At 42.5% G+C, this 20,578-nt stretch overlaps 1 protein-coding gene across 1 annotated transcript in view; it reads left to right on the top strand.

Moving 5' to 3' along the window:
- The window catches only part of LOC311130697 (uncharacterized protein), a 40,442-nt gene extending 33,426 nt beyond the window's left edge, over positions 1-7,016 (top strand). The window contains exon 10 of the mRNA XM_084163486.1: positions 6,143-7,016. Within this exon, the coding sequence (XP_084019612.1) occupies positions 6,143-6,948 (806 nt within the window). The 3' untranslated portion in view covers positions 6,949-7,016. The remainder of the gene's footprint in view (positions 1-6,142) is intronic.
- Positions 7,017-20,578: the final 13,562 nt, after the last annotated feature.

The following is a 20,578-nucleotide window of genomic DNA, read 5'->3' as shown; positions in this document are numbered from 1 at the left end:
TGGTCACTCTCAGAGGGTCTTTGTCTTGACCGTGTGTCTAAGTTGAACAGAGGCAGAGTGGAAAAATCCCAGCTTCTTCTTACAAGACCTCCAAACAGACAGTTGGACATTTACAGGTTTAAGGCTCATACACTGCATGTGCATAACAAAAGTTGTAATTTTGCCACGACACCTATCACAGCCATTAAACTCTGTAACTGTTTAAAGTCACCATTGGCCTCATGGTGAAATCCCTGATCAGTTTCCTTCCTCTCCGGCAACTGAGTTAGGTAGGAAGCCTGCATCTTTGTAGTGACTGGGTGTATTGATACACGGTGGCTGGACGGCGTTCGCGCTTGTTGGATGCATCTCCGCCTTGTAGTTTGTCGTTATCTGACTGGCCGGTGTTGCCCGGAGCTCCCCCATCTGATAGCGCCGTCGAAAGGCAATCAACGATGGTCGCATGTCACGAGCCGTGGAAGCCGAAGACAGCGACCTCCCGCAAAGCAGTCTACACTTCCAACGAGAGGTCCGGAGCGGATACAAACAACGAATATTTTCGCCGTCCTGGAGCCTGATCTTCCTGCACCTTTGTTGCTGGGGGTGCCTGTGTCTGCGGCCGCAGTGCCTACTACTATGATGTCGACGTCGGCAACCTTCCGTCCCTGCTATGGATCGAGCGGGGCTTCTCCATCTGTCGGAGGCATCCATCCTGTGAAGCGTGGGAGTGGGCGGATTTCCTCGTCCTTCTCGCCAGCCGTGATTTTGGGCAGCTCCATGGTTAGAAATGTGACCGTTCCTTGTGCAAAAACAATGTCCTATCCCGGAGCTCGAGTAAATGACATTACTAAGCTGCTCCCGAATGTACTACGCCAGGACATGGAAATCGATTATATCGTAGTCCATGTGGGTTTTAATGACATTATGAAGGGCAGCTCTGAACAGTTGAAACTGGATTTAAAGAGCTGATTGACTCTCTGCTAGACACTAACAAAAAAAAACATATCTGGCCCTGTGCCCTCTGAATCGTGGCATTGAACGCTTTAGCAGAATTCTTGTTCTTCACAACTGGCTACGTGATTATTGCAGCTCAATGGGTGTAACTTTTGTTGACAATTTCGATACCTTTTGGAGACAAAACATGTTTTATAAGGAGGATGGGATCCACCCATATCATTTGGGTTCCTGGATCCTTTCACAGCATTATAAGGCTGCGATGAGACAATTACTTAACCATGACCCCAGCTTAGCTAATCCCTACCATTGTGATGCAGAGTTGTCAAAACGCTTCAGCAAATGTACATTACACCAGGGGCGTCAGTAGACACAATATAAGTAACCTAATGTATGTCCCTCTAACTGCCCTGAATGTCTCTGCTGATCCTACAGCTGTTGTATGCAGTAATCATGTGCCTAAGAACCAGATTTATACTGTTAGCACTGAGCCGGTGTGCCCGAGGAGGAAGTCCACTGTGTGCAGCTCACCCTGCACTAACATAAAGAACATGAGCACATCTGCTGCTAAGCTTCCCAGTAAAGCAATAAAAACAAATAAGCATCCCAGAAGAAAAGTGCTCAAAATAGCCCACGTTAACATATGTAGCTTAAGAAACAAGGTTCATGAAGTCAATAATTTGCTAGTAACAGATGACATTCATATTCTGACTATCTCTGAAACTCACTTAGATAATACATTTGATGATACAGTGGTAGCAATACAAGGTTAAAACATTTACAGAAAATATAGAAATGCCAATGGTGGAGGTGTTGCTGTTTATATTCAGGACCACATTCCTGTTAGATTAGAGAGGATTTCATGTCAAATACTGTTGAAGTAATATGGCTACAGGTTCATCTGCCTCACCTAAAGCCGATTCTGTTGGGAAGCTGCGATATTGACTGGCTTTCATCAGGCTGCCCACTCAAGAGAAAGCTTCAAACTGTAACCAGTGCCTGCAACCTGGTTCAGGTTATCAGTCAACCTACCAGGGTAGTTACAAACAGAACAGGAATTAAATCATCAACATGTATTGATCATATCTTTACTAATGCTGCAGAGATTTGTTTGAAAGCAGTATCCAAATCCATTGGATGTAGTGATCACAATATAGTAGCCATATCTAGGAAAACCAAAGTTCCAAAGGCTGGGCCTAATATTGTGTATAAGAGGTCATACAATCAGTTTTGTAGTGATTCCTATGTTGTTGATGTAAAGAATATATGTTGGTCCGTGGTGTGTAATGAGTAGCAAACAGACACTGCACATGACACATTTATGAAATTGCTTATTCCAGTTACTAATAAGCATGCACCCATTAAAAAAATGACTGTAAAAACTGTTACATCCCTGTGGATTGATGAGGAATTTAAAAATGGTGTAGTTGAAAGGGATGAGGCAAAAGGAATGGCAAATAAGTCTGTCTGCACAACCGATTGGCAAACTTATTTCAAATTGAGAAATCATGTGACTAAACTGAATAAAAAGAAGAAGAAACTACACTATGAAACAAAGATAAATGACATAAACATTTTACATTTTAGTCATTTAGCAGACGCTCTTATCCAGAGCGACTTACAGTTAGTGAATACATATATATATTTTTTTTTTCATACTGGTCCCCCGTGGGAATTGAACCCACAACCCTGGCGTTGCAAACACCATGCTCTATCAACTGAGCTACATCCCTGCCGGCCATTCCCTCCCCTACCCTGGACAACGCTAGGCCAATTGTGCGCTGCCCATGAGTCTCCCGGTCGCGGCCGGCTGTGACAGAGCCTGGATTCGAACCAGGATCTCTAGTGGCACAGCTAGCACTGCGATGCAGTGCCTTAGACCACTGCGCCACTCGGGAGAATGATAGTAAAAAGCTTTGGAGCACCTTAAATGACATTTTTGGAAAAAAGGCAAACTCAGCTCCATTCATTGAATCAGATGGCTCATTCATCACAAAACCAACTGATATTGCCAACTACTTAAATTATTTTTTCATTGGCAAGATTAGCAAACTTAGGCATGACATGCCAGCAACAATTGCTGACACGACACATTCAAGTATATTTGACCAAATTATGAAAGACAAAGGTTGTAATTTTGAATTCCCTAAAGTGAGTGTGGAAGGCGGTGAACAAATTATTGTTGTCTATCAACAATGACAAGCCACCGGGGTCTGACAACTTGGATGGAAAATTACTGAGGATGATAGCGGACGAAATTGCCACTCCTATTTGCCTATAAGCCTACTAGAATGTGTGTGTTCCCAGGCTTGGAGGGAAGCAAAAGTCATTCCGCTACCTAAGAATAGGAAACCCCCTTTACTGGCTCAAATAGCTGACCAATTAGCCTGTTACCAACCCTTAGTAAACTATTGGAGAAAAATTGTGTTTGACCAGATACAATGCTATTTTACAGTAAACAAATTGACAACAAACTTTCAGCATGCTTATAGAGAAGGACATTCAACAAGCACAGCACTTACACAAATGACTGATGATTGGCTGAGAGAAATTGTTAATAAAAATATTGTGGGGGCTGTTTTGTTAGACTTCAGTGCGGCTTTTGACATTATTGATCATAGTCTGCTGCTGGAAAAACGTATGTGTTATGGCTTTACTCCACCTGCTATATTGTGGATACAGAGTTACCTGTCTAACAGAACACAGAGGGTGTTCTTTAATGGAAGCCTCTCCAACATAATCCAGGGAGAATCAGGAATTCCCCAGGGCAGCTGTCTAGGCCCATTACTTTTTTCAATCTTTACTAATGACATGCCACTGGCTTTGAGTAAAGCCAGAGTGTCTATGTATGCGGATGACTCAACACTATACATGTCAGCTACTACAGCGACTGAAATGACTGCAACACATAACAAAGAGTTGCAGTTAGTTTCAGAGTGGGTGGCAAGGCATAAGTTAGTCCTAAATATTTCTAAAACTAAAAGCATTGTATTTGGAACAAATCATTCACTAAACTCCAAACCTCAACTAAATCTTGTAATAAATAATGTGGAGATTGAGCAAGTTGAGGTGACTAAACTGCTTGGAGTAACCCTGGATTGTAAACTGTCTTGGTTAAAACATATTGATACAACAGTAGCTAAGATGGTGAGAAGTCTGTCCATAATAAAGTGCTGCTCTACATTTTACATTATAGTCATTTAGCAGACGCTCTTATCCAGAGCGACTTACAGGAGCAATTAGGGTTAAGTGCCTTGCTCAAGGGCACATTTACGTCATTTAGCAGACGCTCTTATCCAGAGCGACTCACAAATTGGTGCATTCACCCTATAGCCAGTGGGATAACCACTTTACAATTTTTTTTTTTGGGGGGGGGGGGGGGTAGAAGGATTACTTTATCCTATCCCAGGTATTCCTTAAAGAGGTGGGGTTTCAAATGTCTCCGGAAGGTGGTGAGTGACTCCGCTGTCCTGGCGTCGTGAGGGAGCTTGTTCCACCATTGGGGTGCCAGAGCAGCGAACAGTTTTGACTGGGCTGAGCGGGAACTATGCTTCCGCAGAGGAAGGGGAGCCAGCAGGCCAGGGGTGGATGAACGCAATGCCCTCGTTTGGGTGTAGGGACTGATCAGAGCCCGAAGGTACAGAGGTGCCGTTCCCCTCACTGCTCCATAGGCAAGCACCATGGTCTTGTAACGGATGCGAGCTTCAACTGGAAGCCAGTGGAGTGTGCGGAGGAGGGGGGTGACGTGAGAGAACTTGGGAAGGTTGAACACCAGACGGGCTGCGGCATTCTGGATGAGTTGTAGGGGCTCTACCTTCTTAACAGCACTATCAACAAGGCAGGTCCTACAGGTTCTAGTTTTATCGCACCTGGACTACTGTTCAGTCGTGTGGTCAGGTGCCACAAAGAGGGACTTAGGAAAATTGCAATTGGCTCAAAACAGGGCAGCACGGCTGGCCCTTGGATGTACACAGAGAGCAAACATTAATAATATGCATGTCAATCTCTCCTGGCTCAAAGTGGAGGAGAGATTAACTTCATCACTGCTTGTGTTTGTGAGAGGTGTTGACATGTTGACATGTTGAAAGCACCGAGCTGTCGGTTTAAACGACTGGCACACAGCTCAGACACCCATGCATACACCACAAGACATGCCACCAGAGGTCTCTTCACAGTCCCCAAGTCCAGAACAGACTATGGGAGGCACACAGTACTACATAGAGCCATGACTACATGGAACTCTATTCCACATCAGGTAACTGATGCAAGCAGTAGAATCAGATTTTTAAAAAAAACTGATACAAATACACCTTATGGTACAGCGGGGACTGTGAAGCAACACAAACATAGGCACAGACACATGCATACACATGATAACATATGCTCTATACACACACGTACACATTGATTTTGTGTTGTAGATATGTGGTAGTGGGGTAGGGGCCTGAGGGCACACACTTAGTGTGCTGTGAAATCTGTTATGAATGTATTGTATTGTTTTTTAAATGTATAACTGCCTTAATTTAGCTGGACCCCAAGAAGAGTATCTGCTGCCTTGGCAGCAGCTAATGGGGATCCATAATGAATACAAATACATCCAAAGTGTAATTTCACCATGCTCAAAGGGTTATTCAATGTCTGCTTTATTTTTTACACCCATCTACCAATAGGTACCCTTCTTTGCGAGGCATTGGAAAACCTCCCTGGTCTTTGTTGTTGAATCTGTGATTGAAATTCAATACTTGACTGTGGGACCTTACAGATAATTGTATATGTGGGGTACAGAGATGAGGTATTCATTAAAAAATCAGGTCAAACACTATTGTTGCACAGAGTGAGTCCTTGCAACTTAGTATGTGACTTGTTAAGCAAATGTTTACTCCTGAACTTATTTAGGCTTGCCATAAGAAAGGGGTTGAATACTTATTGAGTCAAGACATTTCAGCTTTTCTAATTCTAAAATTGTAAACATTTCTAAAAATATAAATTCACTTTGACATTATGGGGTATTGTGTGTAGGCCAGTGACCAAAAAATCTAAATTTAATCAATTTTAAATTCAGGCTGTAACACAACAAAATGTGGAAAAGTAAAGGGGTGAGAATACTTTCTGAAGGCACCACGTGACAAATGTTTCATTGCTTATTAACTATGGCTCTATAATGAAATAGAACTGCAGTTCAGTTGATGTTTTTCTCTCTTTCCTTTAGGTGACTCTAAAGGGCAGTCCACCTCTTTCTACCCATGCCCCCATTGTACGCTTGGTTTCACCATAGAACGTTTTTTCCACGGGCACCTCAAGAGGGCCCACCCTGAAGAGTACATCGCTCAGCTGAAGTCTGGGGAAATCATAGCAAAAAAAAAAAAGTGTTCACAGCTGCCCCCAGCCATGTGCCTGCAATGTGGCAAGAGCTTCTCCAATAAATATGTTATGAAAACACATCAGAGGAGTCACACAGGAGAGAAAGATTATCACTGTGCAGACTGTGGGAAGAACTACGTCTATGCGGATGCACTTAAAAAACATAAAAAAAGATGTGGGAAAGGATTCCGAAGACAAACCCAACTGACCAGCCATGAAATGATCCCCACAGGAGAGAGACCATATAAATGCTCTCAGTGTGGAAAAGGATACCGAACACCAGCCCATCTAAAAGCACACCAGAAAATCCACACAGGAGAAAAGCCTTATCAGTGCTCTCAGTGTGACAAATGTTTTGTATTTTCCAGAGACCTTAAGAGACACAGATGGACTCACACTAGTGAGAGACCATATAAATGCTTTGACTGTGGGAAAGGATTCATAGAACAAACCCAAATGACCAGCCATGAAATGATCCACACAGGAGAGAGCCAATTTAAATGCTCTCAGTGTGCAAAAGGATACCGGACACAATCCCATCTGACCAGTCATGAAATGACCCACACAGGAGAGAGACCATATAAATGCTCTCAGTGTGGAAAAGGATACAGAAGACCAGCCCATCTAAAAAGACATCAAATGACCCACACTTAAGAGAGACCCTATGATTGCCTCAGGTGTAAGAAGTCATTCTACCGGCTGAAAACTCTCAAAGCACACCAGAAAACCCACACAGGAGAAAAGCCTTTTTGGGTGATTCTTCATGAAACTAGAACAAAATAAGACTATGATTTTGTTGATTTTCATGACATTTAATCCATAGAAGGATCCTTTGGAGGAAGGATTGCAGAAATCCCACTGGAACTTTGATATGCCTGTAGAGTATATTATGTTCAACAATATATTGAAACATTTGCTAAATCTAAAATTGTATATTTTCTATATTCCTAAATTAATGTTTGGCCCTTAAAATTGTCAAAGACTCCAGCCACCCTAGTCATAGACTGTTCTCTCTGCTACCGCACGGCAAGCGGTATCGGAGCGCCAAGTCTAGGTCCAAAAGGCTTCTCAACAGCTTCTACCCCCAAGCCATAAGACTCCTGAACAGCTAATCATGGCTACACGGACTATTTGCACTGCCCCCCACCCCCACCCCATCTTTTTACGCTGCTGCTACTCTGTTAATTATTTATGCATAGTCACTTTAACTCTACCCACACATATTACCTCAACTACCTCAACTAGCCGGTGCCCCCGCACATTGACTCTGCACCGGTACCCCCCTGTATATAGCCTCCCTACTGTTATTTTATTTTACTTCTGCTCTTTTTTTCTCAACACTTTGTTGTTTTATTTTACTTTTTTATTAAAAAATAAATGCATTGTTGGTTAAGGGCTGTAAGTAAGCATTTCACGGTAATGTCTACACCTGTTGTATTCGGCGCATGTGGCAAATAAAATTATTTTATTTGATTTTATTGAATGAGCGGTAACGCTTCATATGACACCATTTTCTTCTTTGTATCACCTACAGATGAAACATTATGGAGTAAAGGAGTCCTGGTTATGGCCAGAATGTCACAAATGTTCCAACTTAAATTAATGATTTCTTAATTATGCTTTAATATACAAATGTCAAATATAGGTCAACAATCCTTCCTCCAAAGGACCCTTCTATGGTATGTTTTTTTCATGATCGTTTTTTGTTCTAGTTTCGTGAGAATCACCATGTCAGTGCTCTCGGTTTGACAAATGTTTTGGCTTTTCCAGAGACCTTATGAGACATCAGTTGACACATACAGGGGAGAAACCGTTCAGTTGCCCCCAAAGTGAAAAATGTTTCGGTAGGAAATGGGCATTGACATACCACCAATGGACACACAGCAAAGAGAGGCCTTTCCACTGCTCTGTGTGGACAGAGCTTTAGCCTAAGGGAGACCTTTTATATGCCACCAGCAGAACCACACAGGGAAGAAGACGTTTCAATGCACTCAGTGTGATAGGAGTTTCTTCAGAGCGGCTCACCTGAAATCCCATCTCCTCATCCACAGTGGAACCAAAACACTGGTCTGCTCTAACTGTGGGAAAGGGTTCAACCAGGATGGGAACTTTAAAACGTCACCAACAATTCTGTATGAAGACATTAGAGCAAGGTTGTAATGAACCCCCATCTGTAGAAGTACAGATATGATCTTTAGTGAGTAGTAGGTCAGGTGTCATAGGATTGGAATAAATACAATACCACATAATTAGTTATAGTAGAGTGAGATGAATTGGATCATCATTAAGTTCAACAATCTAATACAGTTCCGAATAAACTGAGAAAATATTTTCTTAATTGTGTCATGATTTACACATAGACTTTCGTTGGTGGTTGTTGTCCATTGACTAACTTGATAACATTCTCACCTTGTTCTGACCAAACAAGCTGTGGCAATTGTGTAAGTTGCAACACTTAATGAACACATGCAGACACTCCAGTACAGTGTTGCACAGTAATGGGTTACTATAACGCATGGATCTGTTACTCATAGGAAGTGTCAATGTGTGGACTATGACGCACTGATTAGGAAGTGAGAGTCATTGTCCTTGCAAATGCAACCTGACTATAGAAGACACTGTGAGTAGGCATACTGATGCGTATTGCACCAGCTCACACATTTACACATTACTTTGACAAGTCTATTTGACTAAGGAGAGAGTAGACTAACATTGGTACTGACACAATTAGAAAAAATAAGTATAATATATATGCCATTTAGCAGACACTTTTATCCAAAGTGACTTAGTCATGTGTGCATACATTTTGGTTTCTCTTTATCTTCTCGTCCTTGTCTTCGACCATGGGCCATCAGGTAAGCCTCTCATTTAATGTGACAAGTCATATTTATTATACTGTATGGATATTTTAGGGATCTCTAACTTTTGATAGTTGATCAGATTCTGAAGTGTTTTTAAGTCTTGGGTGTGGTAATTGCATCAAAAGTCCTTAAAGCCTTTTATAATATTGCATTCCCTAAACAACAAAATATAGGCCTACCCATATTGAAAAATCTATGGTTTAGAAATATGTGCTACATAAAAAGCACATTCAGTACTGTTCTCGTGTATTAGAGGAAGCAGTATTGACATACTGTGAAGCTGGTGGTTTCTTAATTCCTCACCGTTGACCCTATATTCCCCATTATCCTTTGAGTAACAAATAAAAGATGCTCATAAATCACGGTTTTAGAGCTACAGAAATATTTGAGCTTTTCTAGAGACAGAGTAAACCAATATCCAGCGTATTCTAATATGCATTCACACATTCATTTTAAATGGATGGCACTGAACAGGATACTATCTATTCATTCAATACAGGTTGCAACAGCCTGTGGATGGTGACGAAATGTACTGAAAAGAGTGAAGAAGCCATCACTATCACCTGTCACCACCACCACATGTTCAGAGACCATGTCAAATACTGGTGTAAGGGCAGATCCTGACCCTTATGTACAGTGATGGCCAGTACCGACCCAAGGCGGAGCAGAGACGGCATGTCAATCACAGACAACACAGAGGAGCTGGTCTTCACTGTGACCATGAGGGAACCTGCAGGAGACTGACACCAACAGGTCCTGGTGTGCTCTGAAAGTGGGTGTGATAGGCAAGCCAGATGTCAAAGTATCCCTGGACATCACAGTCACCCAAGGTGAGCTTCACTTGAATGTACTTTTTTGACTTTGTATTACTGTTTGCATTGCATACTTTCTTGACAGAAGTCTGAAGAAATGTAGCATATTACAGCAATAATAATGATATACAGTGGGGAGAACAAATATTTGATACACTGCCGATTTTGCAGGTTTTCCTACTTACAAAGCATGAAGAGGTCTGTCATTTTTATCATAGGTACACTGCAACTGTGAGAGAAAAAAAAAAATCCAGAAAATCACATTGTATGATTTTTAAGTAATTAATTTGCATTTTATTGCATGACATAAGTATTTGATACATCAGAAAAGCAGAACTTAATATTTGGTACAGAAACCTTTGTTTGCAATTACATAGATCATACGTTTCCTGTAGGTCTTGACCAGGTTTGCACACACTGCAGCAGGGATTTTGGCCCACTCCTCCATACAGACCTTCTCCAGATCCTTCAGGTTTCGGGGCTGTCGCTGGGCAATACGGACTTTCAGCTCCCTCCAAAGATTTTCTATTGGGTTCAGGTCTGGAGACTGGCTAGGCCACTCCAGGACCTTGAGATGCTTCTTACGGAGCCACTCCTTAGTTGCCCTGGCTGTGTGTTTCGGGTCATTGTCATGCTGGAAGACCCAGCCACGACCCATCTTCAATGCTCTTACTGAGGGAAGGAGGTTGTTGGCCAAGATCTCGCGATACATGGCCCCATCCATCCTCCCCTCAATACGGTGCAGTCGTCCTGTCCCCTTTGCAGAAAAGCATCCCCAAAGAATGATGTTTCCACCTCCATGCTTCACGGTTGGGATGGTGTTCTTGGGGTTGTACTCATCCTTCTTCTTCCTCCAAACACGGCGAGTGGAGTTTAGACCAAAAAGCTATATTTTTGTCTCATCAGACCACATGACCTTCTCCCATTCCTCCTCTGGATCATCCAGATGGTCATTGGCAAATTTCAGACGGGCCTGGACATGCGCTGGGTTGAGCAGGGGGACCTTGCGTGCGCTGCAGGATTTTAATCCATGACGGCGTAGTGTGTTACTAATGGTTTTCTTTGAGACTGTGGTCCCAACTCTCTTCAGGTCATTGACCAGGTCCTGCCGTATATTTCTGGGCTGATCCCTCACCTTCCTCATGATCATTGATGCCCCACGAGTTGAGATCTTGCATGGAGCCCCAGACCGAGGGTGATTGACCGTCATCTTGAACTTCTTCCATTTTCTAATAATTGCGTCAACAGTTGTTGCCTTCTCACCAAGCTGCTTGCCTATTGTCCTGTAGCCCATCCCAGCCTTGTGCAGGTCTACAATGTTATCCCTGATGTCCTTACACAGCTCTCTGGTATTGGCCATTGTGGAGAGGTTGGAGTCTGTTTGATTGAGTGTGTGGACAGGTGTCTTTTATACAGGTAACGAGTTCAAACAGGTGCAGTTAATACAGGTAATGAGTGGAGAACAGGAGGGCTTCTTAAAGAAAAACTAACAGGTCTGTGAGAGCCGGAATTCTTACTGGTTGGTAGGTGATCAAATACTTATGTCATGCAATAAAATGCAAATTAATTACTTAAAAATCATACAATGTGATTTTCTGGATTTTTGTTTTAGATTCCGTCTCTCACAGTTGAAGTGTACCTATGATAAAAATTACAGACCTCTACGTGCTTTGTAAGTAGGAAAACCTGCAAAATCGGCAGTGGATCAAATACTTGTTCTCCCCACTGTATATCCTTTCCATCAGCCTCTCCAGATCTGTCAGTGGTTGATAAGCTGGAATCTGGTGAGGAGCGGGTCAGTGTACAGTGTCTCTACAGTGACACACTCCGATACAGAGAGAAGAAGTGGTGCAGGAGTGGAGACCGGCATTCTTGTCTATTGTGATGAGTGAGGACAAGACAGGAGTGTTCAACGTGACCTTGAGGCAACTGGAGAAGAAAGATGAAGGCTGGTACTGGTGTTCTGTTGGAGTCCTACAGGCCGCAGTTCATATCAATGTCACCCAGAGACCCACAACACACAGGAACATTGCAGGTCAGTAAGTACTGATACAGAATTGGCCTAGAGACTCTTGCACTTTCAAACAGTACTTGGCTTGTGATAAAAAATGATGTTCAATATGTTTCTTTAATAATGAGGACATTGTTACACTGAAGTTGCTTTGTGCAATGTTTTTCATTTTAATTTCATTTTAGTCATTTAGCAGACACTATAATCCAGAGTGATTTACAGTTAGTGCTTTCATCTTAAGATAGCTAGGTGAGACAATGTTTGCAAAGGTATTTAATTTGTAATATTTTTCTCTTCCTGCAACATTTTTGACTGTACTCGTTTTTGTTTCCTTCCACTGAAGCAGTGACTACTCCAACTCTGCCCATGTTACACTCAGCATTCTCCACATTCAGACTCCACAGCTACCTCTGCCTCAAAGACCTTCCGCATTAGTAGTCTCTGCTCTGACAGTAACATCCTCATATGGCTCTGCAACTCCATATCCATCAACTGTCTCAGTTCCATACATCACAATCCGTTCTTTCAAACTGACTTCTCCACTAACAACAATACAACCTATAGTGAGGGGAAAAAGTATTTGATCCCCTGCTGATTTGGTACGTTTGCCCACTGACAAAGACATGATCAGTCTATAATTTTAATGGTAGGTTTATTTGAACAGTGAGAGACAGAATAACAACAACAAAAAATCCAGAAAAACGCATGTCAAAAATATTATAAATTGATTAGCATTTTAATGAGGGAAATAAGTATTTGACCCCTCTGCAAAACAAGACTTAGTACTTGGTGGCAAAACCCTTGTTGGCAATCACAGAGGTCAGACGTTTCTTGTAGTTGGCCACCAGATTTGCACACATCTCAGGAGGGATTTTGTTCCACTCCTCTTTGCAGATCTTCTCCAAGTCATTAAGGTTTCGAGGCTGACGTTTGGCAACTCGAACCTTCAGCTCCCTCCACAGATTTTCTATGGGATTAAGGTCTGGAGCCTGGCTAGACCACTCCAGGAGCTTAATGTGCTTCTTCTTGAGCCCCTCCTTTTTTGCCTTGGCCGTGTGTTTTGGGTCATTGTCATGCTGGAATACCCATCCACGACCCATTTTCAATGCCCTGGCTGAGGGAAGGAGGTTCTCACCCAAGATTTGACGGTACATGACCCCGTCCATCGTCCCTTTGATGCGGTGAAGTTGTCCTGTCCCCTTAGCAGAAAAACACCCCCAAAGCATAATGTTTACACCTCCATGTTTGACGGTGGGGATGGTGTTCTTGGGGTCATAGGCAGCATTCCTCCTCCTCCAAACACAGTGAGTTGAGTTGATGCCAAAGAGCTCGATTTTGGTCTCATCTGACCACAACACTTTCACCCAGTTCTCCTCTGAATCATTCAGATGTTCATTGGCAAACTTCAGACGGGCCTGTATATGTGCTTTCTTGAGCAGGGGGACCTTGCGGGCGCTGCAGGATTTCAGTCCTTCACGGCGTAGTCTGTTACCAATTGGTTTCTTGGTGACTATGGTCCCAGCTGCCTTGAGATCATTGACAAGATCCTCCCGTGTAGTTCTGGGCTGATTCCTCACCGTTCTCATGATCATTGCAACTCCACGAGGTGAGATCTTGCATGGAGCCCCAGGCCGAGGGATTGACAGTTATTTTGTGTTTCTTCCATTTGCGAGTAATCACACCAACTGTTGTCACCTTCTCACCAAGCTGCTTGGCGATGGTCTTGTATCCCATTCCAGCCTTGTGTAGGTCTACAATCTTGTCCCTGACATCCTTGGAGAGCTCTTTGGTCTTGGCCATTGTGGAGAGTTTGGAATCTGATTGATTGATTGCTTCTGAGGACAGGTGTCTTTTATACAGGTAACAAACTGAGATTAGGAGCACTCCCTTTAAGAGTGTGCTCCTAATCTCAGCTCGTTACCTGTATAATAGACACCTGGGAGCCAGAAATCTTTCTGATTGAGAGGGGGTCAAATACTTATTTCCCTCATTAAAATGCAAATCAATTTATAACATTTTTGACATGCGTTTTTCTGGATTTTTTTGTTGTTATTCTGTCTCTCACTGTTCAAATAAACCTACCATTAAAATGATAGACTGATCATTTCTTTGTCAGTGGGCAAACGTACCAAATCAGCAGGGGATCAAATACTTTTTTCCCTCACTGTACATGCTGTTCTCCTTCCACTGAATCTACAACTACTGATGAGAAAATCAAGAGCAACAGGTATGTCTTGTCTGATGCTGAAAGTATTCTATTCAAACGCCAGATTTTTCTTGGTGCAAGAGATGCACAAGATATTCCATGACTCTTTTTGCTGCATTTATTACTTCTATGCTTTGCCACAAGATGTCCCCCTCTGTATTTGAATTGATTTCCATGTGAGTCAAGTTAGTCTGTACCTTGTGCTGCTTCCTCAAATTGACTTTTGCTTTTTGTTACCATTATTTGATAATGGTTGTATGTTTTTAATCTATTTTCTAAACCTGCCCTGCCATGCTCCTATTCTCATCGTGTTGGCCATGGTGCTGTTGGTGATTGTTGTTTTGGCTTCAGTGAACATCTATAGATCTAGGAATAGTAAGTGCTATCCTCCTTCAACTTTAGAATGTATATTTCTCCTACAAAATAAATACATCAACTAAATGTGTTTTGAACATACTCTGTTTCATGTGTTACCCTGACCATATCATCACTGTTACACATTGTCATGTTCCATTAATTTTGCGCATTAAATGAAGAATAAATAAAAATGCAGACATGTTGATTTACCTGTTTCCTGTGTCCCTTATAGTTATTTCCTGTTTGTGTCTTTAAAGACATGAATAGTGTGTTCAATTTCACTTAAATAAATCCATACGTATAATCTAATCACACATGTTCATTTTGACAAGGAATTTGGACTAAACTAAACGTGATGAAAAGACAACACCTACTTCGGTAGTCTCATCACTAGAGCTGCTAGGATGGTGCATGCCACAAATACCAGGCCAACAGCAACTTTCAGCAGAATATCCAGATATCTCAGCCAGTCCCAGCTAGAAAACATCAAAACATTTCTCCAAATTAGCCTCTTTGTTACAGTATATCTACACTAATAAATACAAAATAATGGTTTCACCTTGGGTTATCATCATTCGTTTCTCTCAGTCAAGACCAAAGGGAAAGTGATCAAGTTCATGGTTGGAGGAGATATTGCTATAATAGGAAAGGAAAAGTACTTCATTAGATTTATATAACAAGCACCACATGCTGGACACTTGTACATGAAATACAAACAAGTATGATTATTATTATCTTGTTTCAATAGATTTATCTTGAAAATGAAACTTTTAAAAAGTACAATGGTTTTTCAACAGCATTATTTATCATCTGAAGGGGACAACAAAGCCTGATATGTGAGTGATAGTGAATCTGTGATGTTCTATCAGCTTACATGCGTTAGATGCATTGAGGACTGAGATGTACACCGGGATATGCTGGTCTCCTGCTATGCATCAGTGCCAGTCTGTGTCATTCATCTCCAGGTGTCTCATCATCACAGTGAAAGTGCTACACTCCCTATCGATAAGCAGATTGAGATGGTCCTGAGACGCCTGTTCTCCCTCTGCAGTGAGGCAGGAGCTTCGGTTCGCAGCAGGTGTCCCATTGTTACACCACATCATCTCACGCTCTTCCAGGATGTCGCTGTAGAGACACTTAGCTGTGATGCTGTCCCCCTTCTTACCAGACACCATGTTGCTCCTCACTGACACACCTGGGAAGCCTGGAGTATGGAAACAGAAACAATACACACAAAGCAAGCGCACTCTTGATGATCACACAGAGATGTTAATGAGATCTTGTTTTGAAAGCGTAACTAAAATCCGTAGATTAACTATAAATATAGCTGCGAGAAGCAATGAACGGGGTTCACAGAATGACAGAAAGGACACAAGATTTGTTGGATAACAAAGCAAGCACTCTATCATGTAGGATTTAAGATTTGCATATCAAATTTCATGGCCCCATGTCCATTGGTTCAGTTCTTATAGCCCTGGTGTGATATGGGGCCATCTAGTGGTGTAGTGTGGCCGTCTTTGAATGCAGCAGCTAATCATTCTCAAATTAATTAGAGGCTAATTCATTGAGTCTATATACCAAATCTGGAGTCAATATGACTTATGGTTGATGAGAAGAAGATTTTGAAAATATGTTTAGCATTAGCATATATGCTAATGTGAATCTATAGGTACAGTGCGGCTATATATGAATGCAGCAACCATTTTTTGCAAAACCATTAAAGACTGATGCAAAGAGTTGAAATCCAAAATCTGGAGTGAATCTGATGTATGGTTCATGAGGAGAAGATGATTGCAGATGATTTTGAGAATTAGTGTTGCATATGCAAAGAATGACTTAATAGTTTCCTTGTTTTTTGAGATATCAATACCAAATTCAGTGTGGTTCATCTTAGGGACGTCCGTGATAGCGATGAAAATTTTCAAATTGATTTTTGATTTGTCAATAACCCAGCCATCTTTTGACCAATCCCTTACCTTTTCTGAAACTAAGTAAAGGAATATACCATGGGTCCTTTTAGCATATTTTAGCATATTAGAGTATGTGCTAATATGCATCTACTGGTATAGTGGCCATCTGAATGCATTAACATTATTTTATAACTCTTTAAATATATAACACATTTTATATTTTACAACTCTTTAATGACTATTGTGTTAACCCCAAATTTGGAGAGAATCTGACTTTTAGTCCATGAGAAGAATAATTTTAGTAATAATTAGTGTTACATAGTCAAAAAAGTGAATTGTTAATAGTTTATTTTTTCCTTTTTTTAATGGACACATACAATCGGATTTCCTGATTTATAAATAACTCAGCCATCTCTTAACCAATCACTTAGCTTTTCTTAAACTAAGTTAAGATATGTACCATGGGCCTCCATATAACATTATTTTGACTTATGGTTCATGACAATACGCTTTTCAAAGTTTTTCCAGAATTTCCAAGAGGGAGAAAAATCTATCCTGATGGACCTTATGGGTCCTTGAAGCAAATTTGTTCAGCATGAGGAAAGACACCTACATACAAAGTTTCAAGTCTCTAGGTCAAACGGGGCGACGCATATGAGGGTTTAAGTGAGACTGCCTATAACAGCGCCACCTATAGGCCAATCGGTGCCATTCTTTTTGCCAAGTTACTCATGGCCTCTAGTTTCTGTGTGCCAAAATAGAAAAAAAAGTTAATCTATGCTTGACCTATTTGACCATGTCAAGGAAACAAATCATCGAAGAATAACAATAGGTGTGAACCCCTAATAAGTACTACACTGCTCAAAAAAATAAAGGGAACACTAAAATAACACATCCTAGATCTGAATGAATGAAATAATCTTATTAAATACTTTTTTCTTTACATAGTTGAATAGTAAAGTTGCTGACAACAAAATCACACAAAAATTATCAATGGAAATCACATTTATCAACCCATGGAGGTCTGGATTTGGAGTCACCCTCAAAATTAAAGTGGAAAACCACACTACAGGCTGATCCAACTTTGATGTAATGTCCTTAAAACAAGTCAAAATGAGGCTCAGTAGAGTGTGTGGCCTCCACGTGCCTGTATGACCTCCCTACAACGCCTGGGCATGCTCCTAATGAGGTGGCGGATGGTCTCCTGAGGGATCTCCTCCCAGACCTGGACTAAAGCATCCGCCAACTCCTGGACAGTCTGTGGTGCAACGTGGCGTTGGTGGATGGAGCGAGACATGATGTCCCAGATGTGCTCAATTGGATTCAGGTCTGGGGAACGGGCGGGCCAGTCCATAGCATCAATGCCTTCCTCTTGCAGGAACTGCTGACACACTCCAGCCACATGAGGTCTAGCATTGTCTTGCATTAGGAGGAACCCAGGGCCAACCACACCAGCATATGGTCTCACAAGGGGTCTGAGGATCTCATCTCGGTACCTAATGGCAGTCAGGCTACCTCTGGCGAGCACATGGAGGACTGTGCGGCCCCCCAAAGAAATGCCACCCCACACCATGACTGACCCACCGCCAAACCGGTCATGCTGGAGGATGTTGCAGGCAGCAGAACGTTCTCCACGGCGTCTCCAGACTCTGTCACGTCTGTCACATGTGCTCAGTGTGAACCTGCTTTCATCTGTGAAGAGCACAGGGCGCCAGTGGCGAATTTGCCAATCTTGGTGTTCTCTGGCAAATACCAAACGTCCTGCCCGGTGTTGGGCTGTAAGCACAACCCCCACCTGTGGACGTCGGGCCCTCATACCACCCTCATGGAGTCTGTTTCTGACCGTTTGAGCAGACACATGCACATATGTGGCCTATTGGAGGTCATTTTGCAGGGCTCTGGCAGTGCTCCTCCTGCTCCTCCTTGCACAAAGGCGGAGGTAGCAGTCCTGCTGCTGGGTTGTTGCCCTCCTACGGCCTCCTCCACGACTCCTGATGTACTGGCCTGTCTCCTGGTAGCGCCTCCATGCTCTGGACACTACGCTGACAGACACAGCAAACCTTCTTGCCACAGCTCGCATTGATGTGCCATCCTGGATGAGCTGCACTACCTGAGCCACTTGTGTGGGTTGTAGACTCCGTCTCATGCTACCACTGGAGTGAAAGCACCGCCAGCATTCAAAAGTGACCAAAACATCAGCCAGGAAGCATAGGAACTGAGAAGTGGTCTGTGGTCACCACCTGCAAAACCAGTCCTTTATTGGGGGTGTCTTGCTAATTGCCTATAATTTCCACCTGTTGTCTATTCCATTTGCACAACAGCATGTGAAATGTATTGTCAATCAGTGTTGCTTTCTAAGTGGACAGTTTGATTTCACAGAAGTGTGATTAACTTGGAGTTACATTGTGTTGTTTAAGTGTTCCCTTTATTTTTTTGAGCAGTGTATATTACCTGCATTGACAGTCAGAGACAGATATGCCATGTAGCAGGGGGTTCCTCTGTTTTCCACAGCACACACATACTCTCCTGTGTCCTGAGTCTGCAGGTTCTGCATGGTTGAAGTGAAGACATCCCGGCTCTCTGTGTCGCAGAGGAGAGTCAGTACGCACTATGGAAGCGCAATGTACAAAGAACAGATAGTGGAGAGAGACTGGCCCCTGTAGAGAGTGACCTGGCTGTCTGTCGTACTGTTCTTTGAGGAGAACAACCACATACAGTAAGCTCCAAAAGTATTGGGACAGTGACACATTTTTTGTTGTGTTGGCTCTGTACTGATTTGAAATGATACAATGACCGTGAGGTTAAAGATACAATGACTGTGAGGTTAAAGTGCAGACTGTTGCAGACACATAAATATAATACCCCCAAGACATGCTAACCTCTCACCATTACAATAACAGGGGAGGTTAGATATTTGGGGGGTATGATATTTGTGCGTCTGTAACTTTCCCACTCATCATTATTCACAATTCATTCAGGATTCTCCGTAATCATGGTAGCATCCACATTAATGTAGAAGTGTCCCTAAAACGGAGGGACTATGTACAAAAAGGTCTGTGATTTCTAAACGGTTCACCAGATGTGGATGAAAATACCCTCAGATTAAAGCTGACAATCTGCACATTAACTTCATAGCCATTGTATCATTTCAAATCCGAAGTCCTGGAGTACAGAGCCAAAAAAACAAATATGTGTAACTGTCCAAATACTTTTGGAGCTCATGTTGGCAGAGATTAGGCAAACTCATTAAGAACCAGAAGAGTGACAATCAAAATCTACACGGGTTTACTAACGTTACTCATGGGAGACATGATGATGAGATTCAGCTCTTCAATGGAAGTAATTATGATAAAGACTTGGATTGCTGTGGACAAAGATGAGATAATAAGAAGGACAGTGTTCATGCAGGACTGAGCAGGTTACCTAGTGGTGGCACATGGACAACCAGTTGTCCCCTGTCCTCTGCTGAGCTACAGATCTCCTGGCTGACATGTTCGGAGATCTCCTGCAGGCCTGAGAAGTTCTGGACGAAGAACACATTTTTGGCGCAACCAGATATTTTAATCAGACCCATCACTGATACATTGGCGCCCCCGATGGCATACAGAGACACTATGATTCTTCAGCTCCTCTAAAGAGACACTGTCATTCTCATGGAGCTCGCTGCCCATGATTACCAACCCAACCTTAGTCATTTGTTATCCTCTCACACCGTCCTTCCCCTCCCTGAGAAGCTCACTCATCATCTCCCGGTGTGGGTCAGTCTCTGTGGCGGAACCATTGGACTGTTTCAGATCCCAGATTTGCTTTAGGATCTCCCTGTTGTTGTTCAAGGAAGTGCTGACATTGAACGCAGCCACATCACTATGTCGACTGTATGGAACCAGGCCCACTTAACCTGGTCCTGCCCCAGGTAGAAGCAGCGCAGCAGTGATCTGAGGAAGTCTTTGATATGCTCAAACTCCTGAGCGCTGATGCTCTGGGATCTGTCATCCAGAACAATCATGATATTAATGGCAGCTCCCTGGGAACAGACTAACAGAACAAACATGAATTGCAAGTCTACCTAATTGTTTAAAACATAATTTATAGGTTTTTCCAGGACACCAATTAAGCCTAGTCCGGGA

The sequence above is a fragment of the Coregonus lavaretus genome (assembly GCF_964263955.1).
Source record: "Coregonus lavaretus genome assembly, chromosome: 6".
Taxonomy (NCBI): domain Eukaryota; kingdom Metazoa; phylum Chordata; class Actinopteri; order Salmoniformes; family Salmonidae; genus Coregonus; species Coregonus lavaretus.
This window is presented reverse-complemented; position numbering and strand designations above follow the sequence as displayed.